We start from the raw sequence: 25,821 nt of genomic DNA on the forward strand, positions 1-25,821 counted from the left end.
GCGCCTCCCCGGCCAATGAAAGGGGCTTGGATGTTTCTCTCAGGAGAGTGAGGTGCCACAGAAGGGTTCCCTAAGCAGGGGAGTGAAGTGTCTGCACTTAGAGCCATCACAATGACCCTGTGCAGAGACTGGATTAGAAGCAGCAAGGCCACTTAGGAGGTTGTGGAACATTCCAGGTAAGATTAGGTGAGATCCTGAACTGTAGTCATGGTCCTGGGAGTGGAGATGAGGACAGTTGCCAGAACTATTTAGAAAGATCTCTGAAATCCACAGGGTGCAGTGACAAATGGGCTCCCCAGAGTAAGGAAGACAGTAGAGTCTTCCAAGGTGCCCAGGTTCATAAAATGCAGTGCTGGGAAGTTGGTGGTATTGGTAGAGCGGATGCAGGAGGGGCAGATCCAGAAGGAGGTTCCGTGGCAGGACCCCAAGTGTGGCTGAGATCTGGGGTATGAAATTCCCTGCAAATGCTTGATGTCTCCCGTGCTGAGATGCCATGATTCGCCACCACCCGTGAGGTGAGCTCTATGGGACTGCCTTGAGTTAGCCTTAGATCTCGGCCATCTGGTCTTCAGGGGTCCTGCTTTCCAAACGCCAAAGAAGGGAAATGAACAAAAGAGGCTCCAGGACACGGCCTGGGAAGCCGTTTTTGCTTATCCCTGCCCTACCCAGCTCTATATCCAAGGTCCCAGAAGGCCGAGAATGGCCCTTTCTGGCACCCATGCAATTCGACAGGCCTTACGGCCAGCCACAGGCCTGTTCACCTCCGAACGACCAGCAAGAGAGGTGCGTGTTTTGTGTCAGCCCAAGATAGAGTGAAAAGTCTCCATCTCCGGCGGCCTAAGGGCAGGTCTCCTCTCCTGCAAAGCTCGCAGGAGCTCCCCACGGGATAGCGGCCAGCCCTTGTGGAGCTTATCCTAGCTATTGAGGGAGGAGATTGGCCGGGCAAGGGGCTGGCCGGTGGAATTCATTTCTGTTCAATTAAGCTTCCCTGGGCAGAGCTGGGCAAGTCGCCGTGACAGAAATGAGCTGTTTCTGAATTGCCTCAGCCGTTCCTGAGGTCCTAGAGAGGACTCTGGGAAGAATATAGGATATCTGGGGTCCACTTTTGTTTTAACCTTCTGGGTAAGAGCCAGGCTCTAGAATTATGCTCTGGGGTTCAAATTCTAGCTCTGCAACTTAGTAGCAAAATGAGATATCGGGCAAGCTGCTTGACTTCTTGAAGCCTGGGTTTCCCCCTCTATAAAATAGGGATGATGAGAATGTTATTACCCGAACTCATAGGATTTATCAGGAGGATCAAATAAGATAATGCTCGTCAAACACCAAGCGCAATGCCTGGTGTGTTGTAGGAAACCAGTAAATGTTAGCTATATGACTGTACTAACTTAAGGGCAGTGAGAGCAAATGACCTCCAGCTCAGGTGTTAGTGACTCATATGCAAAACAATGACTTAAACAATGGACTGCTAATGAGTCTTAAGGCTCCCCATGCTGTGACCCCAAGGACACCAGCAATGAGCCACTTTGGGGTGGTGGTAGCCCTGGCAGTGGGGTGTGTAGATGTTTGTGTGTGTGAGTATATGTATGGGGGGAGGAGTCAGGAAGGAAAGTGAGCTGGAAGGATAAATCAGAATTCGTGAGTGCCTGTTGCTAGCCCGGCATGTGCTGTTTTACGTGCATTAACTTATATAATCCTTAAAATGATTAGAAAAATAAGTCGTATTAGTCCCATCTTAAAGAGGAAGAAATTCAAGTTCAGAGAGGTTAACTCACTGGCCCTAAGTCACAGAGTTAGTGCCAGGGCTCGGGTCAGATTTTCAACTCTTTCCACTCCTTAGAGGCTGAGGAGTAATCACTACAAGGACACAAAAAGTTATCATTTAAAGCAGAGGAAAATCCACATGGTAGTATGATGAGAATTCAAAAGAACAAAGAGAGCAAATCCAGAGAGCCAGCAGGGAGGAGATGGCAATTAGGAGGGGCTTTCAGTTCGCAGAAATGACAGCTAAAAAAAAAAATGGCCATTCCAGGTGGGGACAGACAGCGTGATGCCAGGCCAAATGTTGTGAAACTATGAGGCACGTGCACGAAGAGGAAGGAACCCCTTACACGAGAAGCTGTATGTTGTAGATACGTGGGCCAGAAAAGGCCAGAAACGGCGGGATCTGGCAGTGAAGGACCCTGAGGGCTCACCAAGGGCAGGGAGGTCTGGAGGTGGGAAGGAGGAGGCAGCATTAGCACTTGGGAAAAGCCTAGAGGCTGGAGGCCGAACTTACAGGGGAAGGGTTAGCGGTGTGTCTGGGATGGCTCCTACCTCTTCCTTGAGGCTGACTCATGCACCAAGCCCGCTCCCTCCAACCTCAGAGGACAGGATGCCCAGCTACTGGAGCTGAGGAAGGAGCATGGGGGAGAATGGACCCCTGTGCCTTGGTCTCTGCAGCTGGCAAGTGGGGAAACCCTCCAGTGCATGAGGCCTTCACCCCGTGGGGATTCATCTCTTTAGCCAGCCCCTCCGTTGGCTTGACCACCCAAGTCCCAAAGCTTTTGCATCCACTTGGGGGCTGTGTTGTCTTTGGCGTCAGGCTCCAGCCCTTGTTCCATCCCTGAATAACTGCATGCCCTGCATTACTTAACATTCTCTGTGCCTTATCTGTGAATTGGAGGTAATGGTGAGGTCCTCGTGCATGAGGGAGAATGCACGTGAACTGTCTGGCACGGTCCCGGTTCCCACTAAGGGCTCAATAATACTCACTTGTGTTGTCGTTGCTGCTGTGAGTCTTTGAAGCCTAGAAACCTGGGGGCAGTGTGGGCACCGCAGGCAGAGCCAGAGAAAGGCAGGGCTGGAATGGAGCTCTGAAATCACTCAACCCCTCACCAGGGCCCAGCAAAGGAAGGAAACTTCCCTAGGTTCACCCGAGCGTTGGTGTCCCAGAGGTCCGGCCAGGGAGGCCCGAAGCAGAAAGAGCAACCGTGCTAACCCCCGGGAAGCAGAGGCTGCTTCTGTGGACCCCCCCCCAGGCCAGGTTTGACTCATGACTCCACCTTTTACCACCTGGGGGAACCTCAAGCAAGTCGTTCCTGCCCGCCCCCCCCCGGGCCTCAGTTTCCACATCTGTTAAGTGGGAACAGCAGTTCCTGCCACGACATCTGTTACAGGAATTGAACGAGATGGAGTCTACAGGGTATTCCAGACCCTGCTGGCCTATGGAAACCTCTCCGTACACAGCAGCTCCTTTAATTTTTTTTTAATTGATAATCGGGCAAGATGGGGTTGAGTGGAGAGAATTAGGGAGGCCACACGAGATGAAAGAAGCAGCTTGAACAAAAGTTTAGGATGGGATAATGAATCATGGAACACTACATCAAAAACTAATGATGTAATGTATGGTGATTAACATAACATAACATAAAAAAAAAAAATGTCTAGGGATGGGACATAGACTATGTTTGGAAAATAAGAGACCAGGATTCTAGTCTAGGATCTACCGCTTCCCAGCTGAGTGGCTTTGGGTCCTCAGTCTCCCATCTGAACGTAGGCTTCAAAGCTTCCTGGGCTAATTCACAGCAGGCTATTATATGAGTCCAGTGAGGAAATGTACGTGAAGATCCAATGTAAATTATGAAGCTCTCCATGAACTGGGAACTGCTTGAGGCCAAGATTTGGTTTCCGTCTTGGAATCCCCACCCAGCACAGTTCCTGGCACAGAGTGGATGCTACCTCTCCGGGGATGTGAACTGCACTGACCCCACTCCCCCTTGGGAATGTTCCAGACTCTATTTGCACAAGGGACTCAAGCCTTCCTCTCTGACTGACCTGGTTCTGCTGGAAACAACCTTTGCTCTGGTAAATGACGGAGGTCCCACATGGAGCCTTGATTTGGGGCCAAACCCTTTGTGGAATGGTTGAGCCTGGCTTACAGGATGGGAGGGAGAGGATGAAATGTGCTCTGCCCCCAAAGATATTAGGCCCAGTGGTCTGCAAGTAGAGCCAACGTGCTCTCACGGACACACAGGTACTCTCAGAATGGACATCAGAAGTCTTAATATAGACTGCACACATGCCTCTTCCCAAATGCTGTCAGCAAAATGCGGTCTCTGTTCCCCTCCAAGAGTTTATTTTGGGAGCCTAGGACAAGGGCACCATCTGGACTCCCCGGCCATAGGAGTGAGGGTAATTCAGCTTCCCTTCTTCTGTCTCCTTTTCCCCACGGTCAGCCCCAACCCACCCCTCAGCAACAGAATCAAAGGATCCTTCTATAAAACAAGATCCACCAGGAGAGGAAGGAACTAGCTGCATCCTGCAAAGAATTGGTGTGAATGACGATCAGACCACACAGGGGCACAGCAGGAAGGGTATGGCAACCCAAAGTCATTTTTGCTTCACCCCTGAGACCCTGCAACCTTCATAAAGATGTATAGCTTAGACATGTAGCATGGGAACCCCATCATTACCTCCAGCTTACAGATAAGGAAGCTGAATTTCCCAGCCATGACCCTCAGTCTGAGCAGTACCCCCAATCCAAAACCCCCCTCCACATTCCAAGGTGTTTGTACTGGAGGGGTTGTTTGAAAATGTGTGGGAGGCATTTAGGATTGTCACCATGATTGGGAGGGTACTACAGGCAATCAGTGGGAGGGGTACAAAGGTTCTAAAGACCTTGGAATGCGTAAGATAGTCACCCACAATGAAGACTGGTCCAGAGCCCACTGTGCACAGCTGTCTGACTATAAACATTGCCTGGGTAGAAGAGGAAGGGCTGGATTCTAGGATTCTGTCATCCTGGCCAGGGAGCCCATCAGCATCCATAATTCCTTCCTTCTTCTTCAATGTGGCATGTCTTTGTGGCTCCCTCCCCCCTGTGTGGCATGCGAGAACCCTCACAACAGATCCCATTATCCTCTGGCATTTGGCTTCTTGTAAATTGCAACAATAGCCTGGAACCAACATGGCCATCCCTGCGTCGGTCAAATTAGTTCCTGAATTATTGCTTTTGTACTATTTCTTATAAGTAGTATTAGGGCTTTCTTGGTTGCTGAGTGTTTTCTTTTTGGGAGGGTTGCTATTTGTTTTACAGTGATTGGCCGACCTTATCTTATTTCTTGGAATAAGCTAATACTTTTCTGTGTTTGCCAGAAGATGTTTTATACTCATTACTCATCTTTTATAATCTTCCTGAATACTTTTCCTGATTTTTCAGAAGCTTGCCTGAGGGTTTCCTATTCCCTGTAATTAATACGTTGTTCTTTTAATTCTTTTTTTTTAAGAAAAAAAAATCACGAGATAATGTTCCATGCCTTTTAACATTAAAAAATTTAAGCAGATATTCAAATTATTTTTAACCTGTCAAGCACCGTGATGTGAGATATGTTATTGAATTGGGGTGATCTGATTCCAGGGTTTGGAATGCCTGGCTCGCTGAGAACCTGGAAGGGTCCAACACCATAGTGAGGAAATGTGCTGTAGTGAAGAGTCTCCTATACTTACAGAATTCTCTCCATAATCTTTGGTTCAGTGATCTGTGCGAAAAGCAAATCTGATATTATCACCATTCCCCATCCCTTCATACACACCCTTTCTTTGGTCTTAAAACTTCAGATGACTTGCCCTTTTTCCTAGGATAAAGGCAGAACTCTTACCAGGATCTCCAAGGCTGGATATGGGTGTGGTCCCTCCCTTTTTCTCCTAGCTAACCTTTTCTTCTGGGCTCCAGCCATTTCTTCTTACACATGCCTCCCTGGTGCCACAGGGCCTTTGTACATGTGCCTCCTTCTGCCTCTGAGACCTTCTCTCTTTTTATCACCTCATGTCCTACACGGTGCCTGGTGCCCGGGAAGCACAGGTGTTTACCGAAAGAATAAATGAATGAAAACACGGGTGTCAGTTCTCGGGTTTGGGATATTTTGTTTTGTTTGGGTATGATTTGGTTTGGCCTAAACACTATCAAACCAGAGGTCACAGACTGGCGGCCAGGAGACCCAGAGACTGTTCCTGACTTGCACACAGGTATTCTTTGACCTTAGCCCCGCTTCTGTTGTCAACCTGCCTGGCCACCTCTAGTCATTCCATGTGCGACCACAGGCTGACACATGCTGTATACTGCAACTTTCACTTAAACATTTCACAGAAGCTTTCATTTAAACATTTCAAATAAATATTTGGTTTCAGTTTTATGTGACTTAATTGACTTTGACAGAAACTCAGGAGGCAACAGCCCACACCTCCCACCCATGTGCATTTTTTAGAAGAATCAAAAACCCTATCCTTGAAATCTCCATGTTTTCCAGATAAACACCCCAAGGTCTAAAAGGGAGCAGGGACCCACCCAACTACTGAGTGGCAGGACTGTCCTTTAAAACCCAGTCCCCTTGACTGCCAGCTTGGAGCTCTTTCTACTCCTCATCCCCAGAGTCAATGCTGTGGATTGTATTTATGTATCTTTAATGGACTTTGAAAGTGTGCGTATCTAGTTAAGTGTTACGCTTTATGCAATTAATGTGTACAAAATAAAGCCTAGTTTTAGGAACATTTTATCCAAATTGCTCCACAGCCTGATTTACAAGAGGAGAAAAAAACCCTCCAATCTTACCTAATAGATGTCGTGTTTCGATTTCCATTAATACGACAAGCAGGAGGGCACTCCTCAAAAGTAACTCTTCTGAATTAACACTGACTCAATATGGTGGCTATGCAAGAGGTCTGTGAGGATCTCATCTTTCCTTCCTCTGTGATGGCCTGTGTACAGCCTCTTCAGAAAGCAGATGTGACTGAATAATGTGTCATCCAAGTCTTGACAGAGTTACTTATAAAGTCGGAATCTGAGAAAAAGAAGGGCTTTTACTCTCGGCCTAGCGGTTCCTTTGCTCTGGTCTGAGCACTTGGAACAACAGGTTCTGCCTCTATAATGTGCCTCATTTAACCTTTGTTATTGCTCCCAGAAGAATCTCACTATTCTCCAGATGAGCTCTTTCCTTTTTCTTCTAAAGATGTCATCCAAATAGCCCCCACCTCTCCACCCCAGCTACTACTCCCACCAGGATACCTGTAAGAATCATTCATTGGAGTTCTGAAAAGATTGAGTCCTCCAGTGTTTGGAATAAAAAGAAAATATGTATATGAAGGATTTTCATACATGCACTTCTTCCTTCAAGTATCTAAGAACATAGAATATGCCAGGCACCGTCCCACATGCTGAAAATACACCCGGATGTATTTAATAATTAATAATGGATGTAATCCATTATTTTTGCAAATCCTTCCCAAAAGCCTAGAAGGCAAAAGTGGCTGGCCTCATGTTACAGATCAGGAAACAGAGACAGAAAAATATTAGGTGATCACCTGAGGTCACAAAGCAAGTAAGGCACAGAGCTTGGACCCCGAGGACTAGACCTTGAGATTCTGAGGCCCTCACGCCATCCAGTACCGCATAGCTGTCTTTAATTACCAAGGAGAGTTTGGTTGCTCCTCTGTTTCACACTTATGTGAGGTTGGCTAATCCCAGGACCAACTGAGAAGTGAAGCTCAGAAGGCTTTTGGATCAAGCCCTCGGCATGCACCTGCTGCAGAGCCCCTAGTAATGGTCATGGCCTATGGATATTTGACAGATCACGTGTCTCTTCTGTTGAATTATATCTAAACTAGTGAGTCCATAAACATCTACAAATAACTGTGAAAGGATAGAAACCTTACACCGTGGTCCCCTGGAACGTCATTCACATTGCACTGTGGGTGGTGGCCCCGAGCAATAGAGAAGGAAGTTTTCAGAGACTGACTCAGTCTCCCATGGACATGCTTTGGCCCACGCCATCACATGATCATTTGGAGGTTGCCTTCCTCTTCCACGCCCTGAGATCAGACCTCAGGCAAAGATATCCTGGCCATCAGGTTGAAGCACTGGACTCTTCTTTTTTAAGTTCAAAACTGAAGTCATTTTAAGCAGGACAATAAAACAAAAGTAACTTAACAGTTTCTACAGTGTCTAAGAGATGCAAGACCAGCCATCACATTGGTGAAGTCAGAAGACTCAACTGTTAAAGCCATGTTCTTGGGCCAAGAGGAGAAATAATTCCACTAAAATGGGTATTAATTTGGTATAAGGGTGACTTAAATGTAGGTCATCCCTCCTGAAAAATGTTCATGGTTCTTCCCCCCGCCATTCAACCAAATTACATTGGAAGATTTTTTCTAATGTTGACTCTTGATTCCTGATATGAACCCTACTTGATCATAATAAAATAATAAAATAAAGTACATAAGATAAAAATATAGAGTAAGATAATAATAAAAATAATTTTTAACATAATATTGTTTTCCATTAGCTAATATTAGCTTAGGCTTCTTACATATAAGATTATAAGAGACCATGGCCTGCCTACCCCTTAAGAGTCTTATGGAACAGGGCGCCTGGGTGGCTCAGTTGGTTAAGCGACTGCGTTCGGCTCAGGTCATGATCCCAGAGTCCTGGGATCGAGTCCCACATCGGGCTCCCGGCTCAGCAGGGAGCCTTCTTCTCCCTCTGACCCTCTCCCCTCTCATGCTGTTTCTCTCTTTCTCTTTCTCTCTCTCAAATAAATAAATAAATAAAATCTTTAAAAAAAAAGAGTCTTATGGAACATACTTATAAACCCATTCTGGCCAAGGCTTTTCTGTGGGTACTAGAAGTAGAAAAAAGATTCTTATCTTAACCAAAGGAACTATATAACATGTCCCTACAATAATTAGAACAAAGTGAGCCTTCATTAATACTATTTATGTGAGCTCTGGGGTTCCTTATTCAATAAACACGGAACAAAAATGAGCTGAACGTACCAGAACATGGGTTTTCACCCTGGGGACAGACTCTTCCACAAGGATGACCATGAGGCTAAGAGAGACGGTGCACAGATAATGGAGACAGTGAGCCCAGTACATCTACAATTTTCATCATATGAACTACAGAAAGAAAAGACTGGCAGAATCTTCTTGGCAGCAGATGACAGTAAGATAAAATAAGATACAAAAATGAATAATAGACTAGCCTGTCTTCAAGAAATATAGTCTCCAAGTGTTCACGGCCGGGCTCTGCTGTAATCTATTGGATGTAACAGGTCACTTAATCCTTCCAGGCTTCTCGTGTCCCTTATCTAAGCCCCAGCAGCCAGACGTGTCTAATAGTAATAAACAAACCTCCCATTTAATGAGCGTTTGCTCTGTGCCAGGCACAGCTGCTAAAGCCTGCTTTATCTCATTTACCCACTAAAGCTCGTTTACGTGTTTTAGCTCATTTAATCATCCCGACTCTTTGCAAGGTTATGTTGGAGTCACATGTTTGCATATGAAGACATTGAGGCTCAAAGAGAGTGAATAACTCAGGACTTGAACCCAGGACATTTAACTCCAGAGCCAGTGGATGAGCCTCCCCCGTGCCCTTCGCTGTGATGCATTTGACGTCATGGGAGCATGGGCAGGAAGTAGCTGGACGCAGAGGAAGGACAGGAGCAGTGAAGTGTGGGTAGCAGGATGCAGAGCATTCATTAAAATCAGCCAAGGTTCAACACATACCCGCAGACCTCACCTTTCCATCCTGGCAGGTAGCAGCCACCGCCTAAAGTCACTTCCAGGAGAATCCAGACCTCATTACAGGAGGGCATCCTGCTCTGGCTTTCTGCAACTTCTTTCAGGAGAGTTGGAAAGGATACAGATGCTTTGAAAAAAAGGACCGTAGGAAGAGAGCTTGGCTTCTAGAAATGGCTATTTCAAAATGTTGCAGGGGGGGAAAAAGGAAAAGAAAAGCATCAGGGAATAGCCTAATTCGGTGGTTTGTGATAAACATGTGAGAAATATGTCTCTTCAGAAGAGAGAATGCTCCAGAATATTCTTGGCATGTGGTTTGTTTTGTGACAACAGATTTCAAGTCCAGAAACCAGTAAGAAGGAAAGTGTGTCCAATCTTCGTATTGTGGAAGGAAAAAGAAGGAATATTGGAATCACCTTTCCTATGTGTGGTACTTTGTATGTGTCACCTCATTTATTTTGCGTGTTTGACTATACCCTGCCTCGTTCCTGAAAGACTGTGTAGTGGATGTTTTGGTTTTACTCTCACAACGATCCTTAGCTGCATTCCCATATCACAGATGAAGAAAATAAGGCACAGAGGGGCTAGACAACTAGCCCGGGGTTATTTGGACAGAAGAGGTATTGGGCTGGATTCAAAGTAATGGCTTTTCCAGAAGCATCCTGCATCCAAACGTACCACTCCCCACGTGTGCCAACTGTCATGCAACTCAGTGAAAAACACCATGCTTTAAAAACCCAGGTTTTGTTATCTTCGGGGGTCTTCGGGGGGGGGGTGGAATACCATATTTCACTCTGGTTTTATAGGTTGCTGTGATTGCTGGACCACATTTGGGGGTCTTTAGTCACTGAAATTACAGGTACTTCTTTTTCTCTTTAGCCGTAATTGCATTCCACATCTTAAAATGGAGGAAATGATCTGTCACCAGGCAGACCGGTGATAATTGCCAAACCTGAGGGCCAGAACTTGACAGTTGGTAAATACCAAACCCCCTTCTCCTCCGCAGACTGCGTGCGCTCTTACACGTAAAGACGAACTTGTTAATGATGCTCTATAAATAAGTTCTAGCTGATAATTGTTCCAGCAACCGCTGTTGAAATGTGATCTGCCCTCAGATACAAAACACCTTTCCTTGCCTTTCTCCTTTCTTGTAGGGAGAAAAAGCGTGTACACTCAAAAGCAAAGTGGACCAGAGTCACTTGGCTGTGTGACCTCGGAAGAGTTGTTTAACTTCTTTGTGCCTTTGTTTCATCGTTTGCCTATGTCAGGAACAAATGGGGTAATCGAATATATGGTACTCATCTCTGGTGGCCTGGCATCTGTCAGACGACAGGTGGGACTTGTGGCTTGACTGGAATCAAGCCCTCCCGGAGTTGAATCTGCCCTTGAAAAGTTTAAAGGGCTATAGAAATGTGACAGTGGTAATCATCATTTAAAGGGAAGGGAGAGGTTAATATTGATATTCCTTCAATATGTATTTTCTTCCTATCTCCATAGAACACTGACTGGATAAATTATACCCCCTGAATTTTTGTATTCGTCTCTCAGATTTAGACTAGCAGGGTTGGCAAACCACAGCCTGCCGCCTGTTTTTGTAAATAGAGTTTTGTGGGAACCCAGAGACGCCCATTCTTTTATATTTTGTCTGTGGTGCCTTTCATACCAAAGCAGACTTGAAGAGTTGTGACAGAGAGCCTGTAACCCACATAGCTGAATTTATTTACTTTCTGACTCTACAGAAAGCCTGCCAACCTCTCCATTATAGGATGAGCCACCGGGGATGTGTTTGTCTTTAAAAGCTCTCACCTCATCCGGTGCCTGCAACACAGGGTGCTCCATACGTGTCTGAACAGGACAAGAGAAACTGGAAAATGATCCGGGTCCTGAACAGGCCACATCTTGCTCAAGCTTCCCTTGGGAAAACAGGCTCAAAGTGAGGACCCAGAAGAGGGGGCTGCACACACCTACCCCCTATTCCTGTAGGAGCTGAAGGCTCTATTATTGATTGCTTGTTTAGTCATTCTAAAGAGCTAATTACTGAGTGCTTGTGAGATGCCAGGCCCTGGGCTAAATGCTTTATATATTTTGTCTCATAAAATCATCACCACAGTTCTGTGAAGTAGTTAATATTATTATCCTGTTTATAAATGAGAGGCCTGCCTTGCCCAAGGGTACCCAGTGGCGAGTTCCCATTAGAGATCCTCTCTTTAGGATTCCAGGCTGTTCCTTTACCAGCTCTGCCCAGTGCCTTGCTCTCCCTGTCCCTTGGGGACATCACATATTATTGTATTTCTGCCAGCCTGCGTGGCTTCATTCATTCACTTAACAATTGTTTCTATGTTGCTATAGCCAATACGTGCCAGGTTCTGTGCTGGGCATGGGGGCATCACAAGGACCCATCAGATATGATCCTTGCCTGAATGAAGCTTAAAGTCAGCATAGTGAAAATGGCAAGCATTAATCAATCGCACAATGAAACTGAAACAAAACTGTGATCTGTTTCAAAGAGGAAAGGCGTGGGATGCCATGAGGGTGGGTCATGGGGATCTCTCTCAAGAGGCGACCCTTGAGCTCAGATCTAAAGGGGTTTGTAAATAAAGGGCAGGCACGGAGGGGAGGGAAGGGCGTCCTAGGCAGAAGGAACAGCATATGCATAGGCTCTAGGGAAGGAGGAAGCACGGTGCACAAGGAAACTAAAAGGTGACTGTAGCCAGAGCACATGGAACAAGGAGACGTGGTGGGAAACACCAGGGGCCACACAAGGCTTGTGCTCAGATTTGGGTCTCCGTCTCTGTCTCAGAACAATTGGAAGCCACTGAGGTGTCTAAGCAGGGGTAATTAAGGTGGTGGTGTTATCCCTCCGAATGCCAGGTGTGTAGTCTTCCATGACAAGGCTGCTCTTTCCTGAGTTCACTAAGGGGCTCCTGCTAATGGAGTGTCATGCTGGGAAAGCCGAACTGAGGGGTCTAGAGCATGGTCTCAGGACCCAGCTGGTCACTCTGCTGAGGCGTGAAGGGTGAGCAAGCACAACCTGGCACACACCCATGAATCACCTCATTGCTGCCAAGTGTGAACTCGGTGTGAGACCTGTAGACCACATGCTGCTCTCAGCCTAACCAATGACAAGGATAGCTTGCTGTCAACTCGGAAGCTTGCTTGCAGTAGTTCTGCTCATGTAGTAAAGATGAGTACTTCTCTATCAGCTTGGAAGCTGAGTTACTTGTCACCAAAGACCAACGTTTGTCAGGCTGCTCACTTCCATGATGCGGCACGGAAGCTTTGCCTGTGGTCCTAAGAGTAAAGTCATAAACAGAATTCTCCATCACCCTTAGAACGGAATCCAAACCCCTTAGCTTGGCCTGTCAGGCTTTCCATGGTCTGGCCCCGTCGCCCTGTTCGACTTCAACTCACACAACTCTGCCTCACTTAGTGGTTGCTCAAGAAACACTGTTGAATGAATGGATGTATGATTGACTGTATGATCTTGGGCAAGCCCCACTCTGGTTTCAGTTTCTTCATTTTTAGAAGAAGTGGCTGGCCTGGGTTTCCTCCGAGGCCCCTCCCAAGATGAAGAATCTACAGGATGCAGAATTGGGATTCATTCAACAAACATTGCCAACATCTCCTCCAAGCAATTCCCATGACAGACACAGGGCATAGGATATGATGAAAGATACCCCTGCCCCTGAGATGTTTATTCAAAGGTAGAGAAAAGAATAATTTCAAAATAACATGGTGCGTGAGCATGAGTAGAGTGTGAACTCTACCAGCATAGGAACTAGGGCAATCCCAACTCTTTCCACTCCCTTGAGCAAAGCATCTCTCAGAGGCCCAGTGTCCCCGTGATTCAGATGGACAGAATGGCACAACTCTCGGAATTTTGTGAAGGTTAAATGAGGTGATGTTACTGCTGGCATTGTGTCTCGCACAAATAAGTGTGCAGCGAGTGTTGGTGGTGATTATCAACAAATGATGGTGGTGACTAATGTCAACAATGACATTCAGCACCCATGTGATTGTGCCAGTTGTCTATGACTTACGTCTGTCCTGATCACTCAGTACTCCTGCCATCCCAGCTGTAAAATATTTTGAACCTGTCCCCTGGACAAGAGCGCCACGGAGCAGAGAGGAGCTGCACTTGATGTTCAAGGTCAGTGATTCATGGAAGATGTCCTAGAGAAGATGATACCAGAGCTGAGCTGTTAGGTCAAGAAGGGGAAGCAAGGTCTCCTCTGTCTCCACTCTGCCCTGGGAAATCTTTCAAAAATGCACATCTGATAAACTGATTTCTTCCTTAAAACCAGTGACTTCCTGTTGCATTTGAAATAAAGTCAACGCTCCTTACCATTGTCTGCAAAGCCCCCATGAGCTCGTCCCATCTTGAGCCACCTTCACCCTTCCCCAACCATGCTCAGCCATTTGTCCCTACCCCTTTGCAGAGGCTGTGCTCTCTGCCAGTGACATGCCTCCTTCTAGTCTTCCACACCCAGCTCCTTTCATCATCAGAACACAGCTCAGATCTCACCTCTGCAGACAGGCCTTCACCAACTCTACCCTACCTGACATCGTTCCAACTCCTATGTACCTCACCCCCATTTTTCCCACTACTGCCACTCACTTTGCAAGCCAAAGTCTTGTTTGTTTCCTTCAAAGCTGTCGATGCTATCTGAAATGACCTCTAGGAGGTCAAGGGCTTCATCAGTCTTATACAACTGGCCTCGGCACGTAGTTGGCCCTCCAGGATTTTTTGAACAAGTGAATTCCAGACGCCTGTAAGATTGAGTGAGACAGTATGTTCTGGGATGAGAACACAAGGTTCAAGCCAGTGCCATACAAGGAAGAGTCACATCAGGTCACTAAGGACTTAAGTATAGAGAATGTGCTGGATCTTGGTGTCAGGCTCTGAGCTGCCTCTGAGCATCATGAAAAAACTAACAATATCTTATTTCTTCCTCTAAGACAGTGATTTCTCGCTCTTGCATTTCCAGAAAGCTTCTTAATTGAGGGCACCTGTCTAAATTAATAAGAAGTCGAGATTATAAAATAATTTCCTGTAATCCAGGGTTAGCTCTTTCACATGGGAATTCCAACTAGGCTGGCAGAAGCCCTTGGGGCATCTCTTTAATGAATAACTAGGCTTGATGCTTAATTAGCATATCACGATTAGCTCCCAAAGAGTTGGCTTTTGTAAGCCCTTTGCACGTTGTCCCCGCCGTCTTAAGTTGCTTTGCACTTGCTCAGAGGTCAAACATCCACTTACTGTCACCTCTTTCATGTCAGATACTGATCACCTTGAGTAAGCCCCAAAGTTGAGGTTCAAACTACATCTTAGTGTTTATCCAAATTATTACAAATTCTGAATTTGTAGGTTGGGGATTTTAAAATATTACCTATAACTGGCAAAAAGTAATCATAGACATCACTTTCAGAGCCCATCTGCCAATCCGATACTCTGCTCCTAGCAGGACATGATCTGTACATGGCTGCCCACACCCCTAGCCCAAATTCATGGTGGGACAAGCAGCAGACCCTCTTCCCCTAGACCCACCCACACCAGGAACATCGTGCATGGTTAGTGGGCATTGGATTAGCACCATTGTGCCTCGCTGGGGAGGAACAAAGCATCAGCTGCAGTAACTATAATTCCATTGGCTCTGGAAGGTAGGTAGAGAAGCAGCTCTTTTTCACACTTAAGCCCTACTCTGGGTGCACGAACTGGTATAGGCCCCATGCATCCTCTGCTCTTGGCTTTGATGCCAAAATTGTGTTCTGAGAGGTGGGAACAAGAAACCCGGCCACTGCCAAGCTGCCTCGTAGGGTCCTCTGGAGCTCCTAACAGTTCTGAGGCCTGGGGGAATTGCTTGGTGCCCACTCTTCCCTAACGCACACATTTTGCAAGTCCTACAGAACACTGTCCACCAAACAGCCACCTCCTGAAATTACACCCTCCCTACCTCCAGCCTCTCCCTGCTTGAATCTGCCTTCCTGCAGTCCATGCTGATTATCTTACCCTCTGCTCAAAACCCTTCCATAGCTCATATTCTAGGCCTCCTATGATCTGGACTCAGCCTGTCTTCCAACATACATGATACTTATACCCCTCAACCCAGCCTAACTGACCCAGAAGAGCAGTGAACAGCCAGACCAGACAGGGCTCTCTGCTAACCAACCAACAGTATCTGCTAAACAGTACCTCTCAAAGTTTAATGTGCATTCAAATCACTGGGGACTTTTTAAATGCAGATCTTCATTCAGGAGATCGAGGGTAGGACTCAAGATTCTACATTTCTAACAAGTTCCCTTCCAGATGTTGTGTCTGCTGCTGGTCCCTGCCCAGCGCATTGAGTAGAAAAGCACTAGGGGTCTTTTTAACATCTTGGGAGGGCGAAGGCGTTGTATTCCAAATTCCTTTAAGATTATATTAATTCTATAAAATCACCATTTTGGTAGATCAAAAGGCCAATCTCATACGGTTCGACCCTCATGTAAGAAGCAGGCCATCTGACTCTGAGAAACAAACTGAGGGTTCTAGAGGGGAGGGCGGTGGGGGGATGGGTTAGCCTGGTGATGGGTATTAAGGAGGGCACGTTCTGCGTGGAGCACTGGGTGTTATGTACAAACAATGAATCATGGAACACTACATCAAAAACTAATGATGTAATGTATGGTGACTAACATAACAATAAAAAAATTAAAAAAAAAAAAAAAGAAGCAGGCCATCCGTAACTCCAATAGAAACCCAAGCTCATGACATCAAAGTCCTAGCCAAGTTACCTTGGAACAAAGAGGAGGCAAGACATCAGATCAAAATTCTAAATGTGCCAACTCAAGCTTAGAGCAGAGCACAGCCTCACCCTTCTGCAGTCTCCGGCCCCTGCAGAATGCCACCCTGTGGGTCACCCAGTGGCTCAAGAGACTTCTTCCTGCATCTTTCAGTCACGCGAGTTGGAGGGAAGAACCATTCCGCTGGAGCGCCTTCCAATTCCCGGCTCTCCAACTCCTGATTCTCAGAACATGCTGAAATTTCCGGGCATGCCTTGCAGCACTGGCACGTCCCCCAGGTGGTTTCGTAGGTCACCTCGCGGGACAATCTTAGCAGATGGCAGGATGTGTTTTGATTCTCATTAAGAAGCTTACTCAACACTGAAGGGAGGTGTGGCAGGTCCCCCACAGCTCCTGGTTCTTCCACATGGCAACGCTTCTCCACCTGAAGAAAGTGAGGTCTGTGTGTGGGGGCGGGTGGCAAATGATAAGCATGGGCCAGAGAAACCTGCCTGATCCACTCTGCACAGGCAAAGCAGAGTTGCCAGTCCCTGCCCATGGTTGCCTTTCTGATTACAAAAGAGCTACTGTAGAACCATCTGCCACCATCGGCAAAACGCACGAGAAATGAAAAAGCAATGAATAAATAGGATAGTTCAAGAGCAGCAATACCATGCTCCCTCCGTGAAAAGCTCTAATGACTCAAGATGGTCAGGGTATTCTCAGATCCAAGTTTCCATCCACCTGACTGGGTATTGATGGGGTGTGGATGCTCATTGATCATGTGGTACTGGCTCTCCACTCCAGCTGCCCACTAGCTGGAGAGCATTTAACAAATCTCCATGCCGTGTTCCCACTCCAAATCAATGAAATCAGAATCGGGGGAGCAGGCACAGGTGGGTATTAAAAGCACCCAGGTGATTTAAATGCACAGTAAAGGTTGCAAACCACTGTGTTAGAGGTGTTTTTTTTTTTTCCAAAGATCAAAGAAAAGCACTTTTTAAACATTTTTTTATTTTTATTTTTTAAAGATTTTATTTATTTATTTGACAGAGAGAGACACAGCGAGAGAGGGAACACAAGCAGGGGGAGTGGGAGACGGAGAAGCAGGCTTCCCACAGAGCAGGGAGCCTGATGTGGGGCTCGATCCCAGGACCCTGGGATCGTGACCTGAGCCGAAGGCAGATGCTTAACGACTGAGCCACCCAGGCGCCCCAGCACTTTTTTTTTTTTAAATCATTGACTTTCTCAGTTTCTAAAACTTTACCTCCTTTTTTTAACGCAATACAGGATATTGGTAATTGTCACTTTTTCAGAGTCACAAATCACTTTTACAGGCACTGTCTTATTAGATTCTCCCATCAGCCTGTGGAAAATGTTCACACCGCTACAGACAGATAGAGCTGAGCTTGCTGTGACGTCGTTTACAAGACGGAAGAAAAACTGGAAACAAACCGAAAGCCAGTGAGAGGATCGTTAAATGTGTCACGGGGCATTCGGTGTTCATGCGAGAGAAAATTCTACAGCTATTATAAAAACTTGGGTAGCTCTATACACACTGGCTTTGAAAGATAGCCACAAACTATTTTTAAATTTTAAAAAATCAAGTTCAGAGTCGTAATTATAAATAATTATAATTTATAATTATATATTTATAATATAAATAATTCCATTCATTTTTTATTTTTTAACAACTTTTTGAGATTTCTTCGATAAAAATTGTGTAGGTTTAAGGTGTACAACTTGATGTTTTGATATATGAATATATGAATATATTAGATTACCACAAACTAAATAACATATTCACCACTTCTACATAGTTACTATTGTGTGTGTATGTAAAGATGATTTAATTTAAGATCTATGCTCTTAGCAAGTTTCAAGTATGCAATATGGTATTGCTAACTATCATCACCAGGCTGTACTCAAAGCCCCTGAACTCACTTATCGTGAATAACTGAAACTTTGTACCCTTTGACCAACATCTCATTTCTGTTTCCCCCCAGCCCCTGACAACCACCAAGCTATTCTTTGTTTCTATGAGTTTGACTATTTGAGGTTCTATACATAAGTGAGACCATACAGTATCTGTCTTTCTGGGTGTGGCTTTTCACTTAGCATGGTGTCCCCCTGGTTCATCCATATTGTCACAAATGGCAGGATTTCCTTCATTTTTATGGGTGAGTAATATTCCGTCTTATTTTTCTTTATACATTTTCTTTATCCATTCATTCATCAACAGAAACTTGGGTTATTTCCATATCTTGGCTAATGTGAATAATGCTGTAATGAACATGGGACTGCAGAAGTCTCTCTGAGATCCAGATTTCATTTGCTTTGGAAACATACCCAGTAGTGGAATCGCTGGATCATATGGCAGTTCTATTTTTAATTTTTTGAGGGACCTCCATACTGTTTTCCATAATGGTGATATACCAGTTTGCCTTCTTACCAACAGTGTACAAGGGTTTGCTTTTCTCTACATCCTCACCAACACTTGTATTGTAGTCTCTTGTCTTTTTGATAATAGCCATTCTAACAAGTGTGTGGTGATATTTCATTGTGGTTTTGATTTGCATTTCCCTGATGGCTGGTGATGTTGAGCACATTTCCATGTACCTATTGGCCATTTATATGTCTTATTTTGAGAAATGTCAATTCAAGCCCTTTGCCCATATTTAACCAGGCTATTTGGGTTTTTGCTGTTGAGTTGTATGAGTTCCCTATATCGTTTGGATATTGACTCCTTATCAGATACATGGTTTGCAAATATTTCCTCCCACTCTGTAGGTTGCCTTTTCACTGTTTTATTTCCTTTGCTATGCAGAAGCTTTTTAGTTGGATACAGTCCCACTTGCCTGCTTTTGCTTTTGTTGCCTGTACTTTTTGGTGTCATGACCCAAAAATCATCGCCAAGACCAATGAATGTCAAGAAGCTTTTTCCCTATGTTTCTTCTACTAGTTTTACAGTTTCAGGTCTTATATGTAAGTTTTTAATCCAGTTTAAGTTAATTTTTTATATGACATGAGATAAGGGTTCAGTTTCATTCTTCAGGAGATATCCAGTTCTCCCTACATCCTTTATTGAAGAGACTATTCTTTGCCCATTGTGTATTCCTGGCATCCTTGTCAAAGATCAGTTGACCATAAGTGTGTGGCTATTTCTGGGCCCTCTGTTCTGTTTCACTGGTCTATACGTATGTTTTTATGTCAGTATCATACTTTTTTTATTACTATAGCTTTGAAGCATATTGTGGAACCAGGAAGCTTTGTTCTTATTCAAGATTGCTTTGACTATTCAGAGTCTTTTTTGGTTCCATATTAATTTTAGGAATTTTTTTTCTATTTCTGTAAAGAATGCCATTGGAATTTTGGTAGGGATTGAGCTGAAAGTAGTATGAACATTTTAACAATATTAATTTTTCCAACCCATGAACACGGGATGTCTTTCCATTTATCTATGTCTTCTTTAATTTCCTTCATCAATATTTTATATTTTTCAGTGTACAAGTCTTTCACTTCTTTGGTTAAGCTTACTCCTAAGTATAGCTGACCCTTGAACAATGCGAGAGTTAGGGACACCAACTCCCCCCCATGCAGTCAGAAATCCCTGTATAACTTTTGACTTCACAAAAACTTGATTACTAATAGCCTACTGTTGACCACAAGCCTTACTGATAACATAGCCAATTAACACATGTTTGGTACACTACTGTAGTCTTACAATAAAGTAAGCTAGAGAAAAGAAAATGCTATTACGAAAATCATGAGAGAAAATACCTTTACAATATTGTACTGTATTTAAAAAAAAAAAAAAATCAGCATGTAAGTGGACCAGCTCAGTTCAAACCTGTGTTGTTCAAGGTCAATTGTACTTTATCCTTTTTATTGCAATTGTAAATGGAATTGACTTTATTAATTTCCTTTTTGATTTGGATGCCTTTTGTATCTTTTTATTATCTAATTGCTCTGCCTATGACTTCCAGCACTATGTTGAATCAAAGCGGCAAGAGTGGGTATCCTTGTCTTAGAGGAAAGTTTTCAGTTTTTCCCCGTTGATTGTATTAGCTATGGGCTTTTCATATATGGCTTTGATTGCATTGAGGTAAGTTCCTTCTATACCTGTTTTGTTGAGAGTTTTTATCATGAAAGATGGTGAATTTTGTCAGATGCTTTTTCTGAATCTATTGAGATGGTCGTGTGGTTTTATCTTTCATTCTGTTAAATGTGGTGTATCACCCTGATTGATTTACATATGTTAAACCATCCTTGCATCCCAGGAATAAATCCTACTTGGTCATGATGTATAATCCTTTCAATGTGTTGTTAAATTCAGCTTGCTACTATTCCATTGGTGTTTTTGCATCTTTGTTCACTAGGGATATTGGCCTGTAGCTCTCTTTTCTTAAAGTATCTGGCTTTGTTTGGTGTCAGGATGATGTTGGCCTCATAAGATGAGTTTGGAAGTATTCTCTCTCCTTCCCATTTTTTGGAAAAGTTTAAGAAAGATCAGTATGAATTCTTCTTTGAATGATTGGTAGAATTTACCCACAAAACCATCTGGTCTGGGGCTTCTCTTTGTTGGGGGGGTTGGTTATTACTTTAATCTCTTTATTTGCATTCATCTGTTCAGGTTTTTATTTCCTCTTGATTCAGTGTTGGTAGGTCGTATGTTTCTAAGAATTTATCTATCCTAGATATTTATAGAATCTGGATCTTTTATAATTTTTTAAACCCTCCATGTATATGTGTGTGACCTATAAGCACAAAAAATATCAGGAAGGACATATGCTAAACTGTTAACAGTCATATTGCTTAGGCTGGGATCACACAGAGGTGGGGGAAGAACTCTCACTTTTTTTTTTTTTAGTTTGTTACAAAAATTATACTTCCATACTGTTAAAAAAAATCTATTTTAAAACCACAGCCTGAGATGAATTCTAAGGAGAGACAATCACACCTGTTTTTCAGAGGAAGTAACCAAGTCTCAGTGAGATGGAGTAAATTACTCATGTGGCTAAAAATTGGTGGGGCATTTGTTTAAACATATATGTATGCTATGTTTCACAATTCCTTAGAAAAGCATTTTTTAAAAATTAGGGAAGAAAGGGAAGACCTAGTTTCCTGGAGCCCAGATCCAAGACTTCATTTGCTACCCACACTAACCATTGCACAAAGGCTTAACAAGCAGACTGCTGATCTTCACTGAGCAAGGAGGAAGTTGAGTCCTGCACAAGGTTGGGGCATCCGCAGCCTGAGCCATCACTCTCTCTTTATCAGGAATGCTGCATCTCACAGGCTGGCCACTGCCCTCCCAGAGTCACTGGGCTGACTCAGAACCTAACCATTCCCTGCTTGCCCAAGGCCATGGGGAAGATTCACTCAGTGCCAGTGGCAGCTATGGATGCAGCCAGGAGGGCACATCTGCCCGTGCAGGGCAGTTCCACTCCCAATAAGAGAAATTCACTTTGCACATGCTTTAGGGGAAATATCCTGGGACAGAGCCAGAGCCAGATGGGCACTGAGCTTATTAAAGGCATGATTGTGGGCGCCTGGGTGGCTCAGATGGTTGAGCGTCTGCCTTCAGCTCAGGTCATGATCCCAGGGTCCTGGGATCAAGTCCTGCATCGGGCTCCCTGCTCCTTGGGAGCCTGCTTCTCCCTCTGCCTCTCTCTCTGTCTCTCTCTGTCTCTCATGAATAAATAAATAAAATCTTTAAAAATAAATAAATAAAATAAAAAATAAAGGCATGATTGTTACCAGAAAACATTTGCAAAGATGTATGGGTACTTTTGTATATCCGTGTGTGTGTGTGCGCGCATTTTATACACACCCCACACACATGCATACATGCACACACACCTCCCTGAATCCCTTTCAATTACAACATTGTCTTCGTGATTGTTCTACAGTATACCTTAAAGTTAACCCTTATGTAGGGTGGAGGTGCTGTGCCTCAGGCCTTTTCAGGCGAGGCTGTTGTTCTTACTCTTGTTTTTCCCTCTTGCCAGGTGCAGCTCATCCACTATAACCATGAGTTATATACAAATGTCACAGAAGCTGCAAAGAGCCCTAATGGATTGGTGGTGGTTTCTATATTTATAAAAGTAAGTGTCTTGCATTCTTTCATTCTTTTCTTGCCATTCCCAGTCCGGTCAGAATACCAGCTCAGTCTCTGTTGGATCTCAGAAATAATCAAAGGGGTGAGGTCCATGCCCAAGAAAAGCTGCGGGATGGTGACTTTTATACCCATGAGATTTGTGACACATGAGGTCCTTTTCACACAGAAATGATGGCTCCATTTCAGAGCTCCAGAGCCTGAGGATTCAGCAGCCTTTGTTCTAGAGAGAAAAGGGGAGCTGGAGCCAACAATAGGCTTCAGGTTCCACATCATGCAAAAGGATGCAACGGAAGAGGAGGGGTGGCTCACTGACACCCCACAGCATTAAACTCCTGTCCCTCAGTGGCCCCTTGGAAACAGAGATAGAAGGGCAGTGTGAGATGTCCCTCCCCTCTAGGCGCTGCCCTGAACAGCCCCCCCCAGCTTCCCTGAAGTTGCTCTGAATCACACCTCCCATCTTCCTCTCCCTTTCCCTCGTAAGCACCCCTGGGAGAAATTAAGGAAAGATCACCAAGGCTGAGTTTATGACATTCTCAGGAGGCTCCACATCTCCCCAACAGTCAACAACAACAACAGATCTCCAACCAAGAAAATTCCAGTTTGTTAAAAATAATGATAATAATAATCACCTTTAACATTTTGACAGATATGGAGGGAAACAGGTATGCAAATTTAAAAGAAAATGAAAAAAGAAGAAATGTCTTTCCAATTGGGGAAAAAAGAGAGAGAAAACAAAAGGAATGTGTGACAGTTCCAAAAGTTGGCAGTCACTGTGCTAGCCCCTTGGGCAGTTTTGGCCAGACCACAAGAGGCCAGACCCGTCAGAACTTGGAATCTGGTGAATATGATCAGTAGAAATCCAGCATTTGCCACTGGGGGGTTTTAACAGAGTTCTTATGGTGACATGATCACTGCTCAGGAGACTGGGCACAGGGGCACCCCAGGCACTACCCCCATTTCCTCTCCCAAAGCATCATCACCCTTTGCAACAGGCACTTGGCCCTGCCTGATCCTCCCCTTCCAGAGTGCATGCCATCTCCTGAGTTCCTCTCCCTCACAGGGGTCCCATAGGGCCTTCTTGTGGCCTGGGCAGAGCTGAACATTGGCCAGAGGTATCTGTTGGCCGCTCAACTCCTGCAGCTGTCATTAGCAAAGACAGGAAGGGGCTTTTGGCCAGGAAAACATATTTTTGGGCTGTCATACCTTCTGAGTACCTCATGTGATACCCAAAGGACATTGGTTCTGGCAGAGATCCTGCCAGTCCCTACTCTACATCTCTTGGCATCATCACAGACCCGGTTATAATGAACAGCAGATTTCTGAATTCCAGGCACTGAGAGACATACTTTACATATATTTTGTGACTTAACCCTAATAATAAACCTGTGGGGTGGGCACCAGCATCCTTATGATGAAGAAAATGGCTCAGAGAATCTTTGCATTCCACCCAAGTACATGGAGCTCCTAACAGCCCATCCAGGAAAGGAGCCCAGGTCTTGCTTGACTTTCACACTAATGACCTTCCTCACACCACATGCCTCCCCAACGGAGCGTGGAGAAAGCAACTGAGATGAAGAAGAGAGATCATGACATTTGTAAACATCTTCCCCCATGCCCCTATGCCACCCACAAGCACAGGGCAAACAAACTCTATCTCCCTCAACCAGCCTCAATCATGACATTGATACAACCTGTGCATTCATCCTGGGCCATGCTCATTGCTGGGAAGCCTGCAGATATGTCACAGTATTGCCTTGTGAGTGTCCAGGAGCTCACCTCCCTCGTTGGCCTTCCCAGTGCCTGGGTTCCATGTCGGCCAACCTGAGCACCCAACACCGCCTGTCCTTTGGCAGGTGCCTCAGCCTAGGCCCCTGACTGTGCCGCACTTTGCTCAAAGCACTCGAGTCAGTGGATGTCATCCCAGAAGCTCAGGCACATTCCAGCTGACAGGGTGATTGATACGCCAGGAAGTTAGCCTCCTCAACAGCAGACCATGGGCGTGTTTCACAAGCTCTTGCAGGGAGATTACTGACGCAGGTCCTGGCTGTGTCCCAGTGGGCTGTTGGGAGGAACTTAGGTCCCCACCCCTGCAGTCAGTGAAATTTTGGGGGCCAGCTCCTGCATCTTCTCAGGCCAGTTTGGCCCCCTAGGGACACTTCCATTCTTTCCCTGAGCAAACCTGAAGCTTTCTCGCTGGATCTCAAAATAAGTCACAGCATTTCTATTTTTGTCCAACTTAATCAACTCCCAGATGCTCCACAGTGAGTTATCCAAGCTGAGACTCGTCACTCACTCATCCCAAAACACCAACTAAGTGTGGAACATGGGCCCTTCCTATGCTAAGCACGTGCCTAGATATGAGATGAACAGAGCCCTTGGCTCTAAGAGCACCCAACCTCTGGTGGTCCTCCCCCTCCTTCTGATCTTTCTGGCCGCCCCCCTCCTTCCCAGCAAAGATCACTGCAGGGTAGGCAGGCACAGAAAATGAGAGGCCCCTCCTCTGGGTCAGCTGAATCCCTAGAGAAGGCACCCTGGCCAAAAACTGAGCCATAGAAGGGTTGGAGTTGTTGGCTAAAATAAGAGAATTGTATATCTGTGGGTTTTATTTATCTCTGTCCCCTCTTAATCCCCCATCCTTACCATGACCACAGGGAACTGAGATTTGGCTGTAATTACTGCTCAATCACACACCATTAACTTCCCACTTAAGCTCACTTATACCAAGTACGTACTTTATCCTCCCTCCCACGCCACCAACACACCAAAGCCCACAAATCATCTGTGTGCACTCTGGAAATTTTTCTGTTATTTTTAATCAGTTCAAAAGGTCCAGTCCCAACATTAGTGCTGCCCAGACTCATCGGATACCAGGAGCCCAAGGCACCCGATTAAGGGGCATGGCAGATTCCTTACTAGCCATGACAATATATTTTTTTCTCTCCTTCCATGTGAATTGGCACAAACAGGCGGCTTCAAGCCATGTTTTAAATGGCCAAAGAGGAGGTCAAAGGAGAAGCTAAATTTGACACTAAAGCTTCTGGGGAGCAACAGTGTTTGCTTTGGGACTTTTCTCCATTTGGGGGTGGCTCTGACAAACTCCACTAAGCATTCTCACCCACCACTCTCCCCCACCCCCCGCAGTGTGTGTCGCACCACAACACATCCAGGAAACTGTGTGGGAAAGGAGAGACAGATGGAGGGAAAATAAACAGTCTGTGCTTTCTCCAAACTAAAAATTACCTGTTGCTTATCTAATAATAATAATCATCTGCTGCAATTTTTCCAACCCTCAGAATAAATCAGATTTAAAATGCTGATGTGTCACAGCATCCGATTAACAGCTGAGGCATAAATTACAGAGCAGAGCTGAGAGAGGTAGGAGAGAACTG

The 25,821-nt window shown here is 45.1% G+C and overlaps 1 protein-coding gene across 3 annotated transcripts in view; it reads left to right on the plus strand.

Moving 5' to 3' along the window:
- Window positions 1–25,821, plus strand: part of CA10 (carbonic anhydrase 10) — a 540,464-nt gene that overhangs the window by 493,183 nt on the left and 21,460 nt on the right. For all 3 annotated transcript variants that reach the window (XM_027568021.1, XM_027568019.2, XM_027568020.2), the window contains exon 6: window positions 22,323–22,418. In XM_027568021.1, the coding sequence (XP_027423822.1) occupies window positions 22,323–22,418 (96 nt within the window). The remainder of the gene's footprint in view (window positions 1–22,322; window positions 22,419–25,821) is intronic.

This window comes from Zalophus californianus, chromosome 16 (assembly GCF_009762305.2).
Source record: "Zalophus californianus isolate mZalCal1 chromosome 16, mZalCal1.pri.v2, whole genome shotgun sequence".
NCBI classification, from domain to species: Eukaryota; Metazoa; Chordata; class Mammalia; order Carnivora; family Otariidae; genus Zalophus; species Zalophus californianus.